Source organism: Salmo salar, chromosome ssa02 (assembly GCF_905237065.1).
Source record: "Salmo salar chromosome ssa02, Ssal_v3.1, whole genome shotgun sequence".
NCBI lineage: Eukaryota > Metazoa > Chordata > Actinopteri > Salmoniformes > Salmonidae > Salmo > Salmo salar.
The window spans coordinates 56,182,200-56,203,535 of record NC_059443.1 but is presented as its reverse complement, the minus strand read 5'-3'; the positions used below and the strand labels follow the sequence as shown (position 1 = coordinate 56,203,535).

Genomic DNA, 21,336 nt, shown 5'->3' with positions numbered 1-21,336 from the left:
AGTGTATCAACCTAGCCTATCATCTTTTCCACGGTGAAGTTTATGAAATGCTGGCCTTGTAACTTGCAAGGATGAAGTTGGGAGACCCAAGCTATAGGCTTATGTGGCCATCTGCAAATGACTGTATAGCGTCAAACCTACCGAGTTGATTTATGACTTTTTGAATTATAAACCTGGACTTTTTACTGTATTTTTTCCAATCTGTTTTAATATTAGCCACTCTCTGTAGACACTGTCAGTTATACCCACATACTGTACATTTTGCATATTTCCATGACATCGTTAGTTTACCTTTTTTGCCTCTGTCAAGTTTGTGTGGTTGTTCCTGAGGATAGCTAGCAGTAGTGGATCATATTAGGCTAACGTATTACAAATTGGGCAATAATTCGGGACATGTAGCCTATTTGAATCTTTATGGAACGCAGACCATATGTAGCAGTTTACATCTGGAGCCTGGTGCACAGTTTACGACAAATGGACCGTTATCATCAAAGTTACATGATTAGTGAGGATTATTAGGATAGATTTATAGGACTACTGTTCAACCCCTATTGTACACTTTTCAATTTCAGAATTGAACAATGGAATTTGGCAACTTTCAGGATAAATCAAACCACTGTATTTTTGATTCACCAATATATTTATTGAGTGGAGGCTCTCCAAACCTGTTTATTTATTATTATCCACAGTGGTGTAAAGTACTTACGTAAAAATACTTCTTTACTTCACTATTTATATTTTTGACTACTTTTACTTTTACTTCCATACACTTTCCCTGACACCCAAAAGTACTCATTACATTTTGAATGAAAGGAAAGGGAAATGGTCCAATTCACGCACTTATCAAGAGAAAATCCCTGGTTATCACTACTGCCTCTGACCTGGCGGACTCAAATTCTTCCTATGTATGATGTCTGAGTGTTGGAGTGTGTCCCTAGCTATCTTTAAATAAAAAAACATGAAAATTGTGCCATCTGGTTTGCTTAATATAAGGAATTTGAAATTATTTACACTTTAACTTTTGATTCTTAAGTATATTTTACTAATTCGATTGACTTTTTGATTCTTAAGTATATTTCAAACCCAATACTTTTAGAATTTTACTCAAGTAGTATTTTACTGGGGGACTTTTACTTGAGTCATTTTCTATTAAGGTATCTTTACTTTTACTCAAGTATGACAACTGGATATTATTTCCACCACTGATTATTCATAAATACTTTCCTAACCCTAAATAATATACAAGCTTCACCAATTGGTGCTGAAAAGGAGATGAATACATGGTACACCACATTTAAAGGGGTGCTTTAGATAAATGTACTGGAAACCCTATTGAAAGAAAACTCCATAACAAAATCTATTGGCCAGCAAGTGGGAGGGTTTTCAGCTGTTTAATTAAATGTATTCAGCACACGCAAGGGAACCGCACCTGTATAAGGTAAGACTGAATACCAACTACTGTGAAGTGCGTAGGAAAGGTGTGTGTAGGAAAGGCGTACATTTCATAAGTCTGAATCGGGCCCCAAGTGATTTGCAATAGATGAGTCTCAAGGTGATGTCCTTTCATCACATTTGATACACAAAATGCAAGTAAAACCATCAAAAACCATTGTTTTATTTTATTTAGGGTTATGTCTAATGGGGGCTACAATAAACACCTCAGTGAGAGATCTCTACATAGCTAAACCTCAGCTTAGACCCTTTGAAGCACATTTTGACTAAGTCACTACTCAAAATACAACAATGTTTTCCTAACAAGGCTAATTTGTTTTACAGTGAGCACAATAAGCTAAGAAGCCTAAACCACGACACACAGGCCTATGCCTATTTAGAAAGGTCTAGACTAGATTCCTAAAACTTTATCAAAGTGCATCTTCTATCAATATAGAAATGATTATTTATGACAATTAATATCAAAATGGTTTCTAAACAATTCCACTCTATCTGTTTTTGGCTTTATGCTTGAACAACCTTGGAGGAGGAATTGTTGCTTATCCTGGAAGTAAATATGGTTTACCTAAGTTCCTCTCAATGAGGGATTTCAGTTCAGCTCACATTTCAGTCTAGCATACATTTCATGAGTAGTGATGTATCCAGACTGTCTTTTGTCCGAGGAAATCCTTATCAAGTGTTACTACAGTATATTCTGTGAAGTGTGAACTTGGTATTGTGTGGATCATACACTATCAGGGACAAGACCATGGAATTACACATTTCCTGTGAATGAGATATGCTGTCATCATGTAACATTCCATTCACACCTGCATAGCTGAGACAAGGAGTGTCAAAAGATGAGCAACGGTGCTTTTCAGTCACAGTTGAGGGACATTTAAACATGATGATACATACGGTGCATTTAAGTGAAATACATTGATAACACAATTCATGTCTTTTTACTGTACATTAAACAGAAAATATATTTTTGACATAAAACATGGAGTATGAATTCCATGCCATAATGTGCTGTAGTGAGACATCTCTGCACTTCAAGTGCCATACTTATAATTAATTTGCCATCTACTGAGAAAATGCAGTCATTTTTACTTGCACCGCCCACATACCACACCAAACTGAATTATAGTGGTGCTTACTGTGGTGCTCTTTGGCAAAAGGTTGACGCCCACATTGTGCGTGGTCAAAACCAAAAATACAGTGTGGAATTTTCCAGTGACATGTTCATACACTCACATAAAGTATATTATACACAGCAAGTCAAGGGGGTGGGTTAAAGTGTGGGAAAATGAAGTCAACACAACATACCAACATATTCTAACCCTCTACTTCCATTGCCTTAAATTCAGTTAGATTTGTGCAGTGGAGACTGGAGAGTTTGATGGCTTCCTGGAAATAAATCTCTCTCCAAGTAGCTGGTAGTTTCACTGTAAACACATCAAGCACCATCTTCACTTTAACTCGTTCCCAATGTCTCTGTGGATGGATGGTATAATAGTAGTAGCAGCAATGGAAGTCCTAGCAGCTAGCAAGCTTTGGCTCTGGCTTGGTTGCCACTTGGTTGCCATTTAAATGGAAGAGAACATCTAAAAAATATTTTTCCTTGATTCCTTAGATGGATATCCTTCCAGCAAGGCACTTGACAGCTTGTCCTCTGTTGGTGATGTAACATATGGGTAATTGCTTTGGACTCTTTGGTTTTATGTCTGTCTATGCTGTATGGTGCTGTTATATGTGATATGATGCATGCTGAAAATCAGAGGGGCCTTTGTTGCCTTATGTTGTTCAATGCATCTGGTAGAAATAAACTAACAATTTATAATACAAAACCCCCTATGATTCTACCTCCACTGGACTAGATGTATTATAAACTATGGATTGATTCTCTGTCTGATAGAAAGGGCTAAAAGTAGCCTACTGACTGTATATTATCGGTATAGCATTCCAGACATGGACGGGATACAGTTAGCTGGACTGTCCTGTCCCAGAGGGGTCTTTCTCACATTTCGGCTGCTTAAGGGGTGCCTCTGTGTCAGAGGCTGTGGCGTGGGAGGGCTGAGGAGAAGGCGTGTCAAAGCTCTTCCCCATCCTTCCCCCCTCTCCATACATCCTCTCCTCCCCTGGCCCGGAGGGAGACTCGTGTGTGCGCATGTGCTTGGCCAGGTGGTCATTGCGCATGAACACACGGGGGCACATGGTGCAGCTGAACTTCTTGGTGCCGGTGTGCGTCTGCAGGTGTCGCTGGAGTTCGTCGGAGCGAGTGAAGCGCTTGCCGCAGAAGAGCCAGTTGCAGACAAAGGGCCGGTCCCCGCTGTGCCAGCGCAGGTGGGCCTTCAGGTGGGAGGTCTTGGCGTAGGCCTTGCCGCAGCCCGGGATGTGGCAGTTGTGCATGTGTTTCCTCCGGTCGTCGTCAGTGCTCTGGCCCATCTGCTCGGCGTGGACACAGTTTGGGCACCGGCACACAGACTGGCCCGAGCCCCTGGAGGCAGAGCGGCGCTGGGGCTTGGGCCGGACCGAGGCGGCACCCTCCTGTGGCTCCTCCAGGGAGTACGACTCCGACTGCAGGAGCTCAGGTCCTCCCAGCGGCTCCATCTTGAAGCCATCCTGGGGGAAGAGGTGAGAGTGAGCTGAGTGTGAGGCTGGGGCCAGCTGGGCTAGCTGAGCAGGAGTACACAGCTGGGGCTCGGAGCCGTAAGGCCCCAGGGAGGACTGCAGTCCCATGGAGCTCTGACCAACTGCCTGTAAGCCCACACCCTGGCCCGCCTGCAGGTCCATCCAGCTCCCTGGCCCAGTGTGGAGGTCCCACCATGAGGGAACGTTCATCTCATCTGAGCTGCCACCAGGGGGTGCTGTCCGTAACCAGGGTTCATAGGGGTGGGCCATGAGACCAGCTGCTGTCTGTGGGATACTGGTGTTGAAGGCTGAGTCTGGTGAGGAGTGAGCGGTGGCCGGGTGGGTCCGGGGTGTGGTGTGCTGACTGATAACTGGGTCAAGATGTGTAGACTACCACATGGCTGGATGGAGAGCTTGAGGATCCTATTCACGATTACTAACCTGTTGGCAAAAAAACGGATTGTCAAATTGTAAAATGATGTAGTAAATTCTTGTAAAATGACTACTGCTTCTAGGCAAATGACTTGAAATACTGTTGGGCTACAATGTAACCCAACAGACACGCCCCCGTCTCCATGGACACCCCACCTCAGTTCTCACGCTGCGTGGCGGAGGAGAGAGCTGACAGAATGCGGGGAAGGAGATGAGGGAAACGTGTCCGGACAGAAACCTGCCAAATGCATCCGATGCCAGGTACTTCCCATGGTGGAGGACAGTTAAAGAGAAAACAACTTCAGCAGCCCTATGAAGAGGCAGAGGCAGAGTGGAGATAAATACGAAAGGTGGCGAAGGAAGGAGGAGGAGAGCGAGAAAGAGAGAGGAGTGTAGACAGGAACAGCCCCGTGCAGAGACGGAGGTAAAAAGGAAGAAGATCCAGGGAGGTAATGGCTGTGGGCCAAGATCTACAGTATTTGTACATCTCTGAGATTTTCGGAGATGAAGCCTAGCAGACAGAATAACCAGTTTTTTTATGAATCACACATGATTTACAACAACATTCCTTCGAGGCGACTAACAAAAAAGAGACGTTGCGCTAAAAAACAACGCCCCGCCTCCTACACACTGGCGGCAGCATGCATCAACAGTTGCTGACTGACGGCTTTCAGGAGACTGCGAACACAAATCCAACAATAACACAAGAACAATGACTTTATCCATATAATTATGGCAGCATGCTCTAAGACCGTCAGCATCTTGTCCCCCCTGCACTGCAGTGCGTCAACTCCAACGGACCAGAACAATGCTACGATATACACCCCACAAATGAGGTTATCTTGGAATTTTGAGAGGTGACGGAATGCAACAGTTAAGATTATAGGAGTCGAGAGACATTTTTGTCAAGAAGCTGTAACTCAATATACAGGAGACGCTTACTTGGTTCAAAACACGAAAAGGATTCCAAAAATGTTCTGGCCCAAAATTATAAATTGGCAGTCCACCCCCCAAATATATGCCATTATTTTTACTGCAGGAAACAGTAAAGCAGTCTGGTTCTGAAGAGGTTACTATCTTCGTTCATCTGAAGATCCTAGGTCATGATACTATATCTGGGAGAGAGAGACCATACAGCATTAGCCACCCAGACAATCAAGCTTCATTAGAAGGGTCAAGGTTCAGTGGTAGACCTGTCTCCTGTCCCTTGTCCACAAAACCGTTAAAGCCAGGTTGAGCAAGCTATTTCCACAACATACAGAAACTTTGCAAAGATAGCCTACAACTTGTGAGATTTAGATTCACTCTTTGAAATGGAATGGAAAAGGTATCAATACAAGGTACACTACCGTTCAAAAGTTTGGGGTTACTCAGATATGTCCTTGTTTTTGAAAGAAAAGCACGTTTTTTTGTCAATTAAAATAACATCAAATTGAAGGACAACATCCCGAAGTCGCCTCTTTACTGTTGACGTTGAGACTGGTGTTTTACGGGTACTATTTAATGAAGCTGCCAGTTGAGGACTTGTGAGGCGTCTTTTCTCAAACTAGACACTCTAATGTACTTGTCCTCTTGCTCAGTTGGGCACCGGGGCCTCCCACTCCTCTTTCTATTCTGCTTAGAGCCAGTTTCCTCTGTTCTGTGAACGGAGTAGTACACAGTCTTGTATGAGATCTCCTGTTTCTTGGCAATTTCTCGCATGGAATAGCCTTAATTTCTCAGAATAGACTGACAAGTTTCAGAAGAAAGTTCTTTGTTTCTGGCCATTTTAAGCCTGTAATCAAACCAACAAATGCTGATGCTCCAGATACTCAACTAGTCTAAAGAAGGCCAGTTTTATTGCTTCTTTAATCAAAACAACCATTTTCAGCTGTGCTAACATAATTGCATTTATCTAATGATAAATTAGCCTTTTAAAATGATAAACTTGGATTAGCTAACACAACGTGCCATTGAAACACAGGAGTGATGGTTGCTGATAATGGGCCTCTGTACGCCTATGTAGATATTCCATAAAAAATCAGCCGTTTCCAGCTACAATAGTCATTTACAACATTAACAAAAAAGAATCATATCTAAAGTAATGTGAGCATTGAGAAAAGCAATGACTTTATATGAACATCTATTGCAAATGTGAAATCTGATTTTATTTTAATGGACAAAAAAATGTGTTTTTCTTTAAAAAACAAGGACATTCCTAAGTGACCCCAAACTTTTGAATGGTAGTGTAGGTACTGGCACTCAAGCAATAGAACATTTGGGGTGCGGGTACTCCCTACCAATGAGCACAGGCCCAACTCAAGCGCTGATCCCTTCAATTGATTTTCAATTTGCTGAGACAACAAGCAATGCCTTGAAGACCAACAGGATTACGAGTTATGCTTTGGACTGGTCTTCCCATGGCCCTCTTCAGACACTAGAGAGGAGATGCTCTTGAGTTGGAATGAAATCGTAAAGCGATTAGTTTGGAATTCCAGAATTAGAGGTCTGGTGTTAAAGGTCAAGCTGATTTATTTTACGTCGCCCCGGAGCCAGAGCTCCGCCGCTGCTCTATAATTTTGGGGGAATGCGAGTCAGATGCACCGTGGCGTGAAGCATCCCCCTCTTTCTCTCTCTCTTCCCCCTTCTCTCGTTCGTTCTCTGATATAATAGCCCTGTAAACAAATAAGAGAGTGGCCGATCCTCCTCCATTCACAAAAGTGGCTGGCTGGAACACTAGAGAGTATCCTGAGGGTAACAGCTGGCATGGGGCCCCTGGGGGAGGGGAGAGGGGGGAGGAAGGTGCAGGACGACGGGGCTGCCTCGTAAAACCTGCCCGACCAAGACCTAACACAGTCCCCGGTTTACTAGTCTGCCAGAGACAGAGGAGACTCTGCCCTGCCAAGACCCAGCCCCCCCTGGTTTACTAGTCTGCCAGAGAGGAGAAGATGCTCCGGGGGAGGAACGCATCACGGTAGATGACGAATTGACTTTGGGGTTATTCCATGTTGGTTAGCGTTCCGATTCAGCCAGTAAAGGGAAAAGTACAAAAACAATATAATAGCAGAATAAGATTCCCGGTGTTTACTGTCACACCCATGAATAAAAAACGATACTGGACCGGAGCTTGTGGATTCTCCATACGTTTCTTTTTACCATCCAAAATGTATTTCTATCAAACTCAGACATTTGGAATTGTCAGTACGGTATGAAGTATCTGTACTCCTACTTCTAAATATCTGTGTTTGTGTTTTGAGTTGAGAAAATCTTGTGGTTTAGTCTGATATGTGATATAACGTTACAGGTTCCAAGACATTCTAGAAGACTAAGACGGGGAAATGTCATTAAAGTACAGATGAGGATTGATAGTGGCAACAAGCAATCTCATACACATAGGGAAATACATTCCCTTCTACGTTGGTGTCCCTGTAGAATAGTGACCGTCTGACAGTTGTTTGTCTACTAGTATCACAGACAAATGCAACAACCTTGATTTGTTGTATGTTCATGTGGTTTTACATCAAATGTTGTAAATGTTACGCATTATGTGTCCAAATTTGAGCATAATTGTAAACATTCTTGCACAGACATGAAATTCCAATTCAAATACTCAATCAAAATGTGAAGATGGAGTAGAGGAAGTGTCTCAACTAGCGTGTCAATAAATCATCATGACTCATATAAAGACAGGTCTACACAGAGGAGCACAACCCATGTGTTGACAGTTGGACAAAGAGTACACAAGTAATATGACACCTCCTGTCTCATTGTATTAGACTACAACATATACTTAGAATACATCTTTACATTTCTATGGTCATTGAATGGGAAAACTCACTAGCCACTGTGACAACCGTGAGGCTTAGGGTCCTCTGAGGCATATTGCCTGTCAACTTTGACATTTAAATGTCTTTTTAGAAATTCAAGTGCTCTGGTTGGGTTGGCCCCCAAAGTCCCATACACTTAATAACAAATTAGGGTATCCTTCTTAAACACCTATGTTTGAGGTAAGTATTTAGCTGTTTAACAATAAGCCCTAAATTGATCTCCAAGGTTGAGCTTAGGGCTTAGTATAGCGATTATAGTGTAGGCCTATCATACACTGATTGATCAGTAATCTACTCAAACCTACCAGTAGCTACGTAACGTGTACTGAGGAGTATTTTTTTGGTTCGCTCATACAGGAGTAATAAAGCCCTAGTTCACACAGGAGTAATAAAGCCCTAGTTCACACAGGAGTAATATCATTTTGTGATTTATACAATGTTTTATTTGTTTTCAATTTCTATTTATCAAAGGGGTGCTGCAGCACCCTCGGCACCCCTACTTCGAATAACAGGAAGTGGTTAAGGAGCTTTATAGTTAAGTGATGATAATCAACAATTATTTGTCAATCATCATTCATTTGAAAAACACAGTTTCCATCATTTGTCACAATAAAGAAAGTTAGACAAAATAAATATCCACCCGTCGAATAAATATATAAAAATGTTGTCGATCTTTAGAAAAATTTGCTTATTACTGCCGTTTCTATTACACATGTCGCAATGATTTACTCAACATTGTTTTTGTCAAATAAACCTGGTTCAATGGAAACCTGCCTAGACAGTGTACAGGGAGGAGGTTAGAGTCTGGTGGAGTGGTGCCAGGAAAATAGCCTCTCCTTCAACGTAAAAAACCCCAAAGGAGTTGATCGTGGACTACAGGAGACGGGGCCACAGTGAAGAGGGTCAAAAGCTTCAAGTTCCTTGGTGTGCACATCACTGAGGACCTGAAATGATTCCACCACACTGACACCGTGGTGAAGGGACAACGGCGTCCATACAACCTCAGACGGCTGAAATAAATCAGCATGGCCCCTAAGACCCTCACACACTTTTACTGATGCACCATTGAGAGAATTCTGTCGGGCTGCATCACCGCTTAGTATGGCAACTGCACCGCCCTCAACCAAATCGCTCTTTAGGGTGGTGTGGTCACTCTGCTACCATCTAGCAGACAGAGACAGTACAGGTGCATCAAAGCTGGGACAGAAGGACTGAAAAACAGCTTCTATCTCCAGGCCATCAGACTGTTCAACAGACTCCCTCACACAAAACACACAAGCTTACACACACACACACCTCATAAACACGCAGACTCCTGTACTCACAAATAGACTCACACACGCATACGCCCATACTCACACACACACACACACACACACACACACACACACACACACACACACACACACACACACACACACACACACACACACACACACACACACACACACACACACACACACAGCCAATGCTGCTGTCCCATGTATATAGAGACATTAAACACTGGACCGTTTATTTTATACTTTTGTTTACTCTGTGTATTCATATACTGTATTCTTCATATAGCTCATTGTAATATACAGGACCTTCAGAAAGTATGCACACCCCTTATTTCACATTTTGTTGTGTTACAGCCTCAATTCAAAATGGATTCAATATTTTATTTTTCTCACCCATCTACACACAATACTCCATAATGACAAAGTGAAAAAATGTTTTTAGAAAATGTATTGAAAATGAAATACAGAAATATCTAATTTACATAAGAATTCACATCCCTGAGTCAATACATGTTAGAATCACCTTTGGCAGCGATTACAGCTGTGAATATTTCTGGGTAAGTCTCTAAGAGCTTTAAACACCTGAATTGTACGATATTGTCACATTATTATTTAAAAAAATTCTTCAAGCTCTGTCAAGTTGGTTGTTGATCATTGCTAGACAGACATTTTCAAGTCTTGCAATAGATTTTCAAGTCTATTTAGGTCAAAACTGTAGCTAGGCTACTCAGGAACATTCAATGTCGTCTTGGTAAGTATATTTGGCCATGTGATTTAGGTTACTGTCTTGCTGAAAGGTTAATTTGTCTCCCAGTGTCTGTTAGAAAGCACACTAAACCAGGTTTTCCTCAAGGATTTTGTCTGTGCTTAGCTATATTCTGTTTATTTTTATCCTAAAAAACTCCCTAGTCCTTGCCCATGACAAGCATACCCATAACATGATACAGCCAACACCTTGCTTGAAAATATGAAGAGTGGTACTTAGTGATGTGTTGTTTTGGATTTGCCCCAAACATAAATCAAATCAAATCAAAGTTTATTTGTTACGTGCGCTGAATACAACAGGTGTAGAGCTTACAATGAAGTGCTTACTTACAGGCCCTAACCAACAGTGCAATTTTTAAGTGCATATAGTCCGGGTAGCCAATGTGCGGGGGCACCGATTAGTCAGGCTAATTGAGGTAGTATGTACATGAATGTATAGTTAAAGTTACTATGCATATATGATAAACAGAGAGTTGCAGCAGCGTAAAAGAGGGGTTGGAGGGGGGGACACAATGCAAATAGTCCGGGTAGCCATTTGATTACCTGTTCAGAAGTCTTATGGCTTTATATTCAGGACATAACGTTTTTGGCCACATTTCTTGCAGTTTTACTTTAGTGCCTTATTGCAAATAGGATGCATGTTTTGGAATATTTTAATTCTGTCATTTATGTATTTAATGTGGAGTAACTACAATGTTGTTGATACATTTTTCCTATCACAGCCATTAAACTCTGTAACTGTTTTAACCATTGGACTCATGGTGAAATCCCTGAGCGGTTTCCTTCCTTTCCAGCAACTGCGTTAGGAAGGAGGCCTGTATCTTTGTAGTGACTGGGTGTATTGACACACCATCCAAAGTGTAATTCATAACTTCACCATACTCAAAGGGAAATTCAATGTCTGCTTTTTTAAATGTTTACCCTTCTACCAATAGGTGCCCTTCTTTGCGAGGCATTGGAAACCTCCCTGTTCTTTGTGGTTGAGTCTGTGTTAGAAATTCACTGCTCAACTGAGGGACCTTAAAGATAATTGTATGTGGGGTACAGAGATGAGGTAGTCATTCAAAAATCATGTTAAACACTATTATTGCACACAGAGTGAGTCCATCCAAGTTATTATGTGACTTGTTAAGCACATTTTTACCCCTGAACTTATTTAGGCTTGCTATAATATACTTATTGACACAAGACATTTCAGCTTATCATTATTTATTTTAAAAAAATACATTTCTAAAAACATATTTCTACTTTGACATTATGGGGTATTGTGTATAGGCCAGTGACACAAAATCTAAATTGAATACATGTTAATTGCAGGCTGTAACATAACAATAATGTGGAAAAAGTCAAGGGGTGTGAATACTTTCTGAAGGCACTGTATCTACTACTGTACATTGCATTTTGTTACACTGTTTATTTATATACTGGATTCTCGATCTACTGCTGTACATATTGTTTTTGGTGTATATACGCATATATTGCATTTGGATTTCTGATACAGTGTTATTTGGGTTGTCAACTGGATTCGTTCTGACATTCGTGATCTCTTGTTTCTTGTTTTTGTACTTAAAATCATTTAGGATTATATCATTTCCTTTCACTGAATGGGTTGTTCCCTGTCCCTGTTGATTACACATACATTATCAAGGTCCTGAATGTCTTGGATCAATCTGGGTTGAAGAGAATCAGCTTGCACTCATAGGCCTACACAGGTCTATATGAGGCATGATGTAATGTTGTCTTATTTTTTGTCAACTTAAAGTCACTTCTTTATGCATTTCAGTCACCATAACATTCATACTGTAGTTTTATAGTCTACTACAGCATTGGAATATTTTGTATGAGAGAGTGCAAGATAGGATTACCCTATAATAAAAAATAATAAAAATTCACTATAACATATTCTAATGACTGGAATACCATTCATTGTAAAAAAATACATTTTTATTAAAAAAAGTACCTAAAATGCTTTTTGTTTATTTTGATTGTTGGTTTTGATGGTGATGATGGTTCATCATCCTCAGTGTGCTTTTCAACATGGGAAGGCATACAGATTACTGGTACTAATTGATTCCCTCAGTCATAATGAATACCCCTGTGTGGGATAACCAATTTCTAAATCGAGGTCTTTGGGTGGTGAAAACACTTAAAAATAGGAGACATTCAACAACCTTTTAGGGCCTCTTTACCTCCTGCTTTATGTTTAATCTGTGACCAGGAAACATTCACCTAAATATTAACTCAAACTGGAAAGGAGATTTATTCAATTTCTACTTTATCCTACTTTATTTTGATGCAAATTGTACAAATTATACTATTTTCAAATATGGTATATATATATATTCATGACTCCATGACTCATTACAAATTATGAATTGAAATATGTCTTTCCAAATCTAAATTAAAATACACATTGAAGATAATAAATACTTATACAGATATTTGCAATATTCTTTTCTTACTTTTTCTTAAAAACAAATACTTAAATATTTGCCATATATCTTTATTTCAAGCGGTTCTAGATATTCCAGGTACATTCCTCTGTTTCATTGTTCATGCAACTGTCAAAATGATGTACCCGTCACTTCGATATTGTTCCACTACACAAGAAATACAATGCAACGGTTACCTCGTTGGTAACAAAATGCGATGCTGATTAATCAAAAACGTTGATATTGAAACATATATAGCTACCTGTTTATACAATGGTGCCCGTAGTTCTATTCCGACGCGATGTAGGAATAGCTTTTTGTTGCCTATTGTATTCACTGGTATGAAAATAAATAAACCACCTTGGGAGAAGTCAAGTAAAAGCCTTTGGTAAAAAAAAATAATAATCGAATAAATAAATAGATATCCTCGTATATCATACAGTTCCCTCCATCTCGGGCGGTTCAGGTGAGACGAGACAACGCTTCCACGTACAGGTAAGCGTACTCAGCGGTGGCAAAGTTTATAATAGGTTATGTATCTTTTTCTTTTCGCAGGCTCCGCCCTCTTTCGGTGTGTGCTTTTCCTTTGAAGATGCGCTCGCGCGGCAGGAGGTCAGGAAGTGTACATGGGCATGGCTCACTTACGTTACAACATTCGAACCCATGAGAAAGTTGACAACTCTTTTGAACACTCTTGTTACATCATTTGGGGTTGTCTCAGTGCCTAATACTTGCATTTTAAATGGATCTAATGTTTGCCCACCGCAACTTACTCTCAGAAAAACTTTATTCAAAGCATTTGACCTGTCAAATTAAAAAAACACTCTAATGAATTATGTCGCAATGCACTGATGCATTACTAGTAGCTGGTCACTTACAATACAGTAGCCTACTTGTTTATTAGATTGCTTGTTAAAAATACATGTCAGTCATCTCATTGACCCCATGGTGACACAGTGACCATTGCAATGGTCATTATTGTCACTGGTCTGGTCACCATGTAGGCTCCAATGTCATCCTATGTAAACTACTGGCAACAGGTCTCTTTAGCACAGATTGTATCTCTTAATTGTTATGCATACTTAATCAACTGTAACCTGTTTATATCTAACCTTCAGTGTCAGTTCAATTCTCAATTGTCAAGAGACCACAATTTACAAAACAGTATCATATCCTTTCATCTACTGCATGTTACAGGCAGTGTAGGTGCCTTATCAAAGCTCAGTTGTGCCCAAATACATAGCTGGTCCTCTTACTTTTGCCAAATGAAAGGAAACGCTTGTTAACTGTTGTCTGTCATACCAATGAAAATACTGATTAAATCCAATCCAACATCACTGCTCTTCACCGTTTTATCAGCCTCTTCTTCTAAAGTTTTTATTTTTTCCCTCTCAGTTAATTCCTTTCCTGTCACAGCATGTTGGTGGAGTGACTTCAAATCAACTGACAAACAGAGACCACAGACAGACCGGCGGGAAGTGGTTTACTTACTTAATGCCATCTTCTTCTCTTTCTCTGAAGCAGCAGTTTTTAAAACGCTGAGTTTGTAGCAATGATGCATGTACAGTGTGTCTATGGTTTGGACTGCAACATAACAGGATACATATGTATTTTGTTTTGAATCAAATTATGAAATATTGACTCTGATTCACGTTTTCACAATCATGAATGATACAGTGCCTTCAGAAATTATTCATACCCCTTAATTTATTCCACATTTTGTCGTGCTACAACCTGAATTCAAAATTGATTAAATGTATGTTTTTTTTCACACCCATCTACACACAATACCCCATAATGACAAAGTGAAAACATGCTTTTCAAAATTTTTGCAAATTTACAAACATTTTCAAGTTTTGCCACTCAGGAACATTTACTGTCTCTTGGTAATCAGTGTAGATTTGGCCTTGTGTTTTAGGTTATTGTCCTGCTGAAAGGTGAATTCATCTCCCAGTGTCTGGTGGAAAGTAGACTGAACCAGGTTTTCCTCTAGGATTTTGCCTGTGCTTAGCTCCATTCTATTTATTTTTTATCCTGAAAAACACCCCAGTCCTAAACGATTACAAGCATACCCATAACATGATGCAGCCACCACATTGCTTGAAAATATGGAGAGTGGTACTCAGTAATGTCTTGCATTGGATTTGCCCCAAACATAACACTTTGTATAAAGGACAAAAAGTAGATTACTTTGTCACATTTTTTGCAGTATTACTTTAGTGTCTTGTTGCAAACAGGATGCATGTTTTGGAATATTTGTATTCTGTACAGGCTTCCTTCTTTTCACTGTGTCATTTAGGTTAGTATCGTGGAGTAACTATAATGTTGTTGATCCATCCTCAATTTTCTCCTATCACAGTGATTAAACTCCGCAACTCTTTTAAAGTTCACCATTTGCCTCATGGTGAAATCCCTGAGGGTTTCCCTTCCTCTCTGGCAACTGAGTTAGGAAGGACGCCTGTATCTTTGTAGTGACCGGGTGTATTAATACACCATCCAAAGTGTAATGAATAACTTCACCATGCTCAAAGGGATATTCAATGTCTGATTTATTTTATTTTCTACCAATAGGTGCCCTTCTTTGTGAGGCAATGGGAAACCTCCCTGGTCCTTGTGGTTGAATCTGTGTTTGAAATTCACTGCTCGACTGAGGGACCTTACAGATAATTGTATGTGTGGGGTACAGAGATGAGGTAGTCATTCAAATATTATGTTAAACACTATTATTGCACACAGAGTGAGACACAAAATCTCAATTTAATCCATTTTAAATTCAGGCTGTAACACAACAAAATGTGGAGAGAGTCAAGGGGTGTGAATACTTTCTGAAGGCACTGTATGTGCGTAGCGTGTTTCAATAAAACAGACTGACTGTGTATTACAACAGAAAACTGTAGCCTTCATGCACTGTGCTATAAAAGTGCTTCCTCGATAAGGGATTAGGCTTTTCTTCTATACTTATTCGCTTTCCAAACCTGTATTGAAAAGTTCACACAGAAAGAATTCCTTTCAATAGGGGATTGACCTTGTGTGCGTTCTCACTAGTGAAATTAATCTGGATACGCATGTACACAGAGAGGGATCAAGTAGCTGAATTGGGGACCACACACAATGCCTAAATGATGTTTACCAATGTCTTTCAATAGTCAGACATATTTCCTTGTGAATAAAATTCTTCCAACTCCAAAAGAGACTGTTTAATAACATTTAATTACAGTGCATTTAAGATCAATTACAAGGGGCTTACAAATTCTCTTAAGGTTTTGAATCTGTTTAGATGGCACGTTGCCCCCTTTTCTGTCAGTGGTTGCATTCTTTTAAGCGTCTTTCATAAGGTTGTGTGTGTTTCTAAATTGTCTGTGTATGTTCGTGGATTTTACCTTCAACCCCTCAAACTGACGTTAAAGACCATTTGATAGGGCTTGTACTTAAACGGTAGTCTGTTCAGATGGTTTACCTAAAATTCGGTCCGCCCTCTTCCAGGCGTAGAGCTGCTAGTAGGCCTATACACTGTTCACAGCTGGATTTGAACCTCTAGCAGTTGGTTGAAGATGCTTAGTCATATACTGTAAATGTATAGTATATCGTATATACTGACAGTACACTGTCTCACAGACTCCATTTCAGGACAGGACACACCATCATTTTGGACCTTAAATCCTTCAGCTATAACCCGGGTGCCAAGGACCCACTATAGACCTCATCCACCCTATATAAATCCATTCACACTCTCTGAGGCTTACATAGCGCTCTAGTCCTGAGGCACATTCTGTATAGCTGAATCTCTCTAGTCGAATGCGGCAGCAAAATCCCACAAATCCCTATGAAATGAATCATCTATCACGGATAGTGAACAAAGTACATTTTGTCACATTGTTGGCCATTCTCCTTGGATTAAAGCTGTTTCATTGAAGTATCCAAAGATAAACAATTCAAGGAACTTATCTTTTGTAGTTTTCTGTTCCACACTTGCTTTCGTCATCCAGTATCATTAAGAGGAATCAAAAAAAAAAAAAAATGATAAAAGAAGAAAATGATTATCATAATCATACTCATAGTTGATGTGTTCATGTCTATGGTGTACTAGTTTCTTTTCGTCTATGTCTATAGCTTATTTAACTTTAATTTGTACAGATTTGTCTCATAGAGAAAAAAATCTAATTTGCAAGGGAGACCTGTTTTAAGTAGCCTAACATTGACTAACCAACCATAAAGCATGTTTTATGTGTGTCCCACGGGAACTACAATGTTGTCTCAGCTAAAGCCTAATATCACCGTTGGAGCCTCCAGAGGGATTGGCCAGGTAAAGCCTCATTTCCCCTCTGAGGGGGGAAAAAAAGTCAACTAGAGTAAACAGTAAGTGTACAGTAGTAGACTTCCTATATCCTTGTTTACTATTCAAAATCCCATAAGAGGAGGTACCGGCTGCCAGGGGTTCTGAGTCTGACTGAGTCACGTTTTTTTTCTTCCCTTCTTCATGCAAACACACCTAGACACTCACTCACTCACCACAGCAGCCCCCTCTCCCTCGCTCTCTACCTCCCCTTTCAACTTCAAACCCAGTCATTTCTGCAAGCTGCTACTTTGATTGTACCAAACACCTGTATTTTTGGGGAGAGACTTCCTCAGTAGCCCCCGCCTCCCATCTTTGATTGTTAAACAGCAGTGGCGCCGCCATTACTGTCTGAGAGACTGATGCCGCCCTGCTTCCCCTCCTCCTCCTCCACTTAAGTTCCTTTTAAACCAGAACTTGAATTAGTCTTGGAGTATGGCGAGCTCCATTTTATTTTATCCCCGTTCCACCTTTCCAAAGTATCTCAGTTGTAGATGAAGACTTTGAATCTCATATTCCTGTGTGTGACAGCTGCGGAAATCATGCCAGGAAGCAGAGCCATAACATTCTAGCTCTAAATCAACTAGATTATGAATATTCTCCTGAATGCGAGGAAAGTCAGAATTAGAGGTAACTTTAGTAGAAATGGCTGTCAGAGTTGTTTGCCCTGTCTTAGGTCGTATCAACAGTACAGAAAGAGTGTGAACAGAGCAGACACACACACACACACACACACACGGCCCTCTTCCCCTCACCCTTAATACCAGGCTTTATTATCCAACCTCTCATCCCTGCCATCCTGTCTTCCCCTCCAGATTAATGTCCTCTCCGATCTCCACCAGCTGTTTCCGTGCCAGAACACCCCTCATCTTCCCGGGCCGCTGGCCTCTTGGTTCAGGTGGCAGATGGTAGTCTGTCTTTGGGGCTGGGCCATAGGGCCGCATTGTCGCAGTGCCTGTGTGTCTATGAGAGAATAGCCGCCCTCACGCCCATTATCAGGAGTGTCAGTGTGTTCACATCGCCACATGCCAGACCGCCCTTGTAAATAAGAATTTGGTCATATAAAATGTATAACCTGTATGGACAGCTTTAAGGGAAGAGCCTTGTGTCACATAGCTCAAAACTTTGGAGTGCCCCCACCTTTTGTTGATGAAATCAAATAAAATTATAGCCGTTCACTTTATTAATTTGGATTAAATCAGAAAATTTTACATTTTAGATTACAATACTATTTTGTTCATCATAATGCAACTTAAATATAACATTTGTAAAATGTAATGTTAACTTATGTAAATATGCTGTGTACGTCGTCAACCGGTGTTTGTTTTGAGAGTGACTTGGGGGGGGGGGGGGGTGTACGCCCACAGTTTGTTTGATATAAAGTGTGTCTGTTTTGTGTAGTCTGTGTGTGGTATGCATGAGTGCGTAAGTGTGTGTCTGACTGTGGGTGTGTGTTTCTGTGTGTGTGTCTGTCTGTGTATGTGTGTGTTTCTGTCTGTCTGTCTGTCTGTCTGTCTGTCTGTCTGTCTGTCTGTCTGTCTGTCTGTCTGTCTGTCTGTCTGTCTGTCTGTCTGTCTGTCTGTCTGTCTGTCTGTCTGTCTGTCTGTCTGTCTGTCTGTCTGTCTGTGTGTGTCAGTTTGAGCGGTGTTAACTGGGTGTGGCTGTCTGTGCCTGAGGTTGGCGTTTACTTTTCAGGGCTGTTAGTGTTTGTGTCTTAGTACAGACAGGATGTGCAGAGGTTGTCAGCACAGTTCATGAGATGAAAGAACGGGGGGGGGGGGTAGTCGTGCCGGTCAGATAGCAGGCTGTCTACCTGAAAGAATCCGAGCCTGCTCCCTCCACCTCTACATACATTCCAAGTGTGCTGCACAGTGCCACAAGGAAACACCTCTCACCACCTTAGTGCTTTGACATCCTTTTTCTTAGACACTCAACACCCAAACAAAGCTGGGCATAGCTGAGCACTGATATGGCCAAGTGTTCAACGACAACTGGAATCAGAAGCCAAAAACCTATAGGTTAAAGGTGTTTGTGTTTATACTTCACTTCCCAAGTATCCTTTCGTATGTGTGGACGACACCCTATTAGGCTTAGACAACAAAGGGAAATACTTTAGCTATTGATCAAAAGCGTGAAGAGACTTTTAGACTTGTAGACTTGGAATGGACACAACCCCTTTACTGGTGCCAAACATATTAGTAACAGAGGGTAATAACAATGTCCTAAACTTAATTTTGACAGTAATTTCAGAAATGCTGTTAGGCTGGTTTATATCATTTCCTTTTGTATTGCCAAGTTACTTCCATGGAGTATCATTGTCAAAACAAATAAACTCACAGACAGGATCAGTGTCCTGAGGCTGACAGTCTAGTCCAGCTACAAGACCACCAACTGTGATGTAACATTGAGTTTTAGCACTGAAACAATTTGCATAGAAGGCCTAGTGCATGTTTTGCACCACAATGAGTTACAACTAGATACATAGATCTTAATTTGATCACTTTGTTGTTGCTGCGAATCTTCCTGCACTAAATGAAAATACCCTCAAATAAAATATGGCATTATGTACTGTCGCATCATATGAAACATTTGATCTCAAATCCAAAATTCTCAAAATGTTAATTCTTAGCTTCACTGTCCAAATACATATGCAAGGGACTGTATATGACAAGGGATGCAGATGTGTGGACAACAAATCAGCAGGCACATTTTTTTGTCACACATAAAAAGGGAAAGATTTAATAGGTTTGTGAATTATTTTATTCAATGGCTTTACTTGCTACGGGTATTTAGTACCAGGAATCCATGATACGCCTCATGCTCATGAACCTCATACCACTCATGCCGCCCATGGCTCCCATTCCCATGCCCATGCTGAAGTTGCTGTACTCTCCAGGCCTCATGTACATCATCCTGCCTCTGAAGTGGGGCTGCTCGTACATCAGCCAGTGGCCTTCCATCACGTTGCAGGACTGGCATTTGGACATGCGGTAATGATCCATGATGTTGTCACAGTCGTCCATCATCTCGTGCATCTGACCTCCGAAGTTCTCTCTCTCGTAGATCCTCATCTTGTAGTTTCCTCTGTGCTGTTAGGATAAAAGTACAGGTTTCATAGATGAGATAATTATTTAGAACATTGTTTAATATGAGAGTGTGACCATTAAAATATGTTTTACCTTCAATGACAAGATGTGACTATTTTAAGATGAGATATTTTCAACCTACCATGGCGATCATGCGGCAGGACTTGATGCAGTCACTCATTCCAAAGTGCTGCATGTAGTCAGGGTACTCGCCCCTCCTCATGAAGTACTGGTTTCCCATGTAGTTGTTGCGGTTGTACAGCATCCAACAGCCACTCTCAACCCTGCAGGAGTGGCACCTGCTCAGGTAGGAGCTCATGTCACTGCAGTCACTGCTGCACTCATAGGAACGACCCTGGAAGTTCCTGTCCTCATAGAAGATGATCTGAAAATATAATGGAATAATTTCTATGAATTAAACAATTGTATGAAAGAAACATTTTAGAGAAATGTGGGATTGTCTACTGTTCAATCACAATAGCAACCAGGATATTGGGATGAGTCAAACATTCATGTTTTAGTTTGTGGTGCTAGAGCGCTAGAGCCCTAATGTATACCAATCTAGAAAAATGTTGGTATGTATTTTCAAAACTTTCCCAGTGCTTACCTTGCCCCTGCTCATGCTGGTGGTGGACATGTTTGCTAACTGTGCTGCTGGTTGCTGCTCCTGAACTGACTTCCTACCTGGTTTAACCCTTTCTTTTATACCTGACCAAACCCAAAGAATCGCTAGCTCCATTGTTCAAATCCCTGACCCAGCAACATGCTATAGAGGCCTATTGAGGCCACTGAGGTTACGTCCACATTTCCAGAAAGGCTGCTTTTCAATTGGTTGTTTCTCTTACAAAGTAACATAAAGGCTTTTGAGAGTTTACTCTCAAATTACTCTCAAATTTGAAAGTTCTTCATACATAAGTTTTCAAATCTTACTTGAAGGATAACTTTTATTAATTAACTAGAAAATGACATTTCCTGAAGTAAATGTGTGTGCTTGAAAGTCTTGAAGTTTTTATGGTTGTGAAATAGTAGTATAGTGGTAGCAACAGCTATAGTAATGGTAGAAGTAGTATTGGTAGTAATAGGGTTTTCATAGGCTATGGGTTAGTTATAGTTACCTATTTTGGGGTGGTTTGTTGG

At 40.7% G+C, this 21,336-nt stretch overlaps 2 protein-coding genes across 2 annotated transcripts; both read right to left on the bottom strand.

Annotated features, from left to right (window-relative positions):
* Positions 1-303: 303 nt before the first annotated feature.
* LOC106587962 (transcription factor Sp6-like) lies at positions 304-13,309 on the bottom strand. The gene is made up of 2 exons (XM_014176625.2): positions 13,043-13,309; positions 304-4,506 (listed from the first exon to the last, which is right to left on the bottom strand). The coding sequence occupies exon 2, from the start codon at positions 4,333-4,335 to the stop codon at positions 3,418-3,420; it is 918 nt and encodes a 305-aa protein (XP_014032100.1). The 5' UTR covers positions 4,336-4,506; positions 13,043-13,309; the 3' UTR covers positions 304-3,417.
* Positions 13,310-19,855: 6,546 nt separating this feature from the next.
* On the bottom strand, positions 19,856-20,879 carry LOC106587977 (gamma-crystallin M2-like). The gene is made up of 3 exons (XM_014176640.2): positions 20,807-20,879; positions 20,342-20,584; positions 19,856-20,202 (listed from the first exon to the last, which is right to left on the bottom strand). Exons 1-3 carry the CDS (start codon positions 20,834-20,836, stop codon positions 19,903-19,905), a joined length of 573 nt encoding a protein of 190 aa, XP_014032115.1. The 5' UTR covers positions 20,837-20,879; the 3' UTR covers positions 19,856-19,902.
* Positions 20,880-21,336: the final 457 nt, after the last annotated feature.

Coding starts and splice junctions, on each gene's coding strand:
- LOC106587962 (XM_014176625.2), bottom strand. CDS start 4,335: ATGGCCCACCCCTATGAACCCTGGTTACGGACAGCACCCCCTGGTGGC.
- LOC106587977 (XM_014176640.2), bottom strand. CDS start 20,836: ATGTCCACCACCAGCATGAGCAGGGGCAAG. Junction 20,585..20,806: donor CCAGCATGAGCAGGGGCAAG/GTAAGCACTGGG, acceptor TTATATTTTCAG/ATCATCTTCTATGAGGACAG. Junction 20,203..20,341: donor CCTGCCGCATGATCGCCATG/GTAGGTTGAAAA, acceptor TTATCCTAACAG/CACAGAGGAAACTACAAGAT.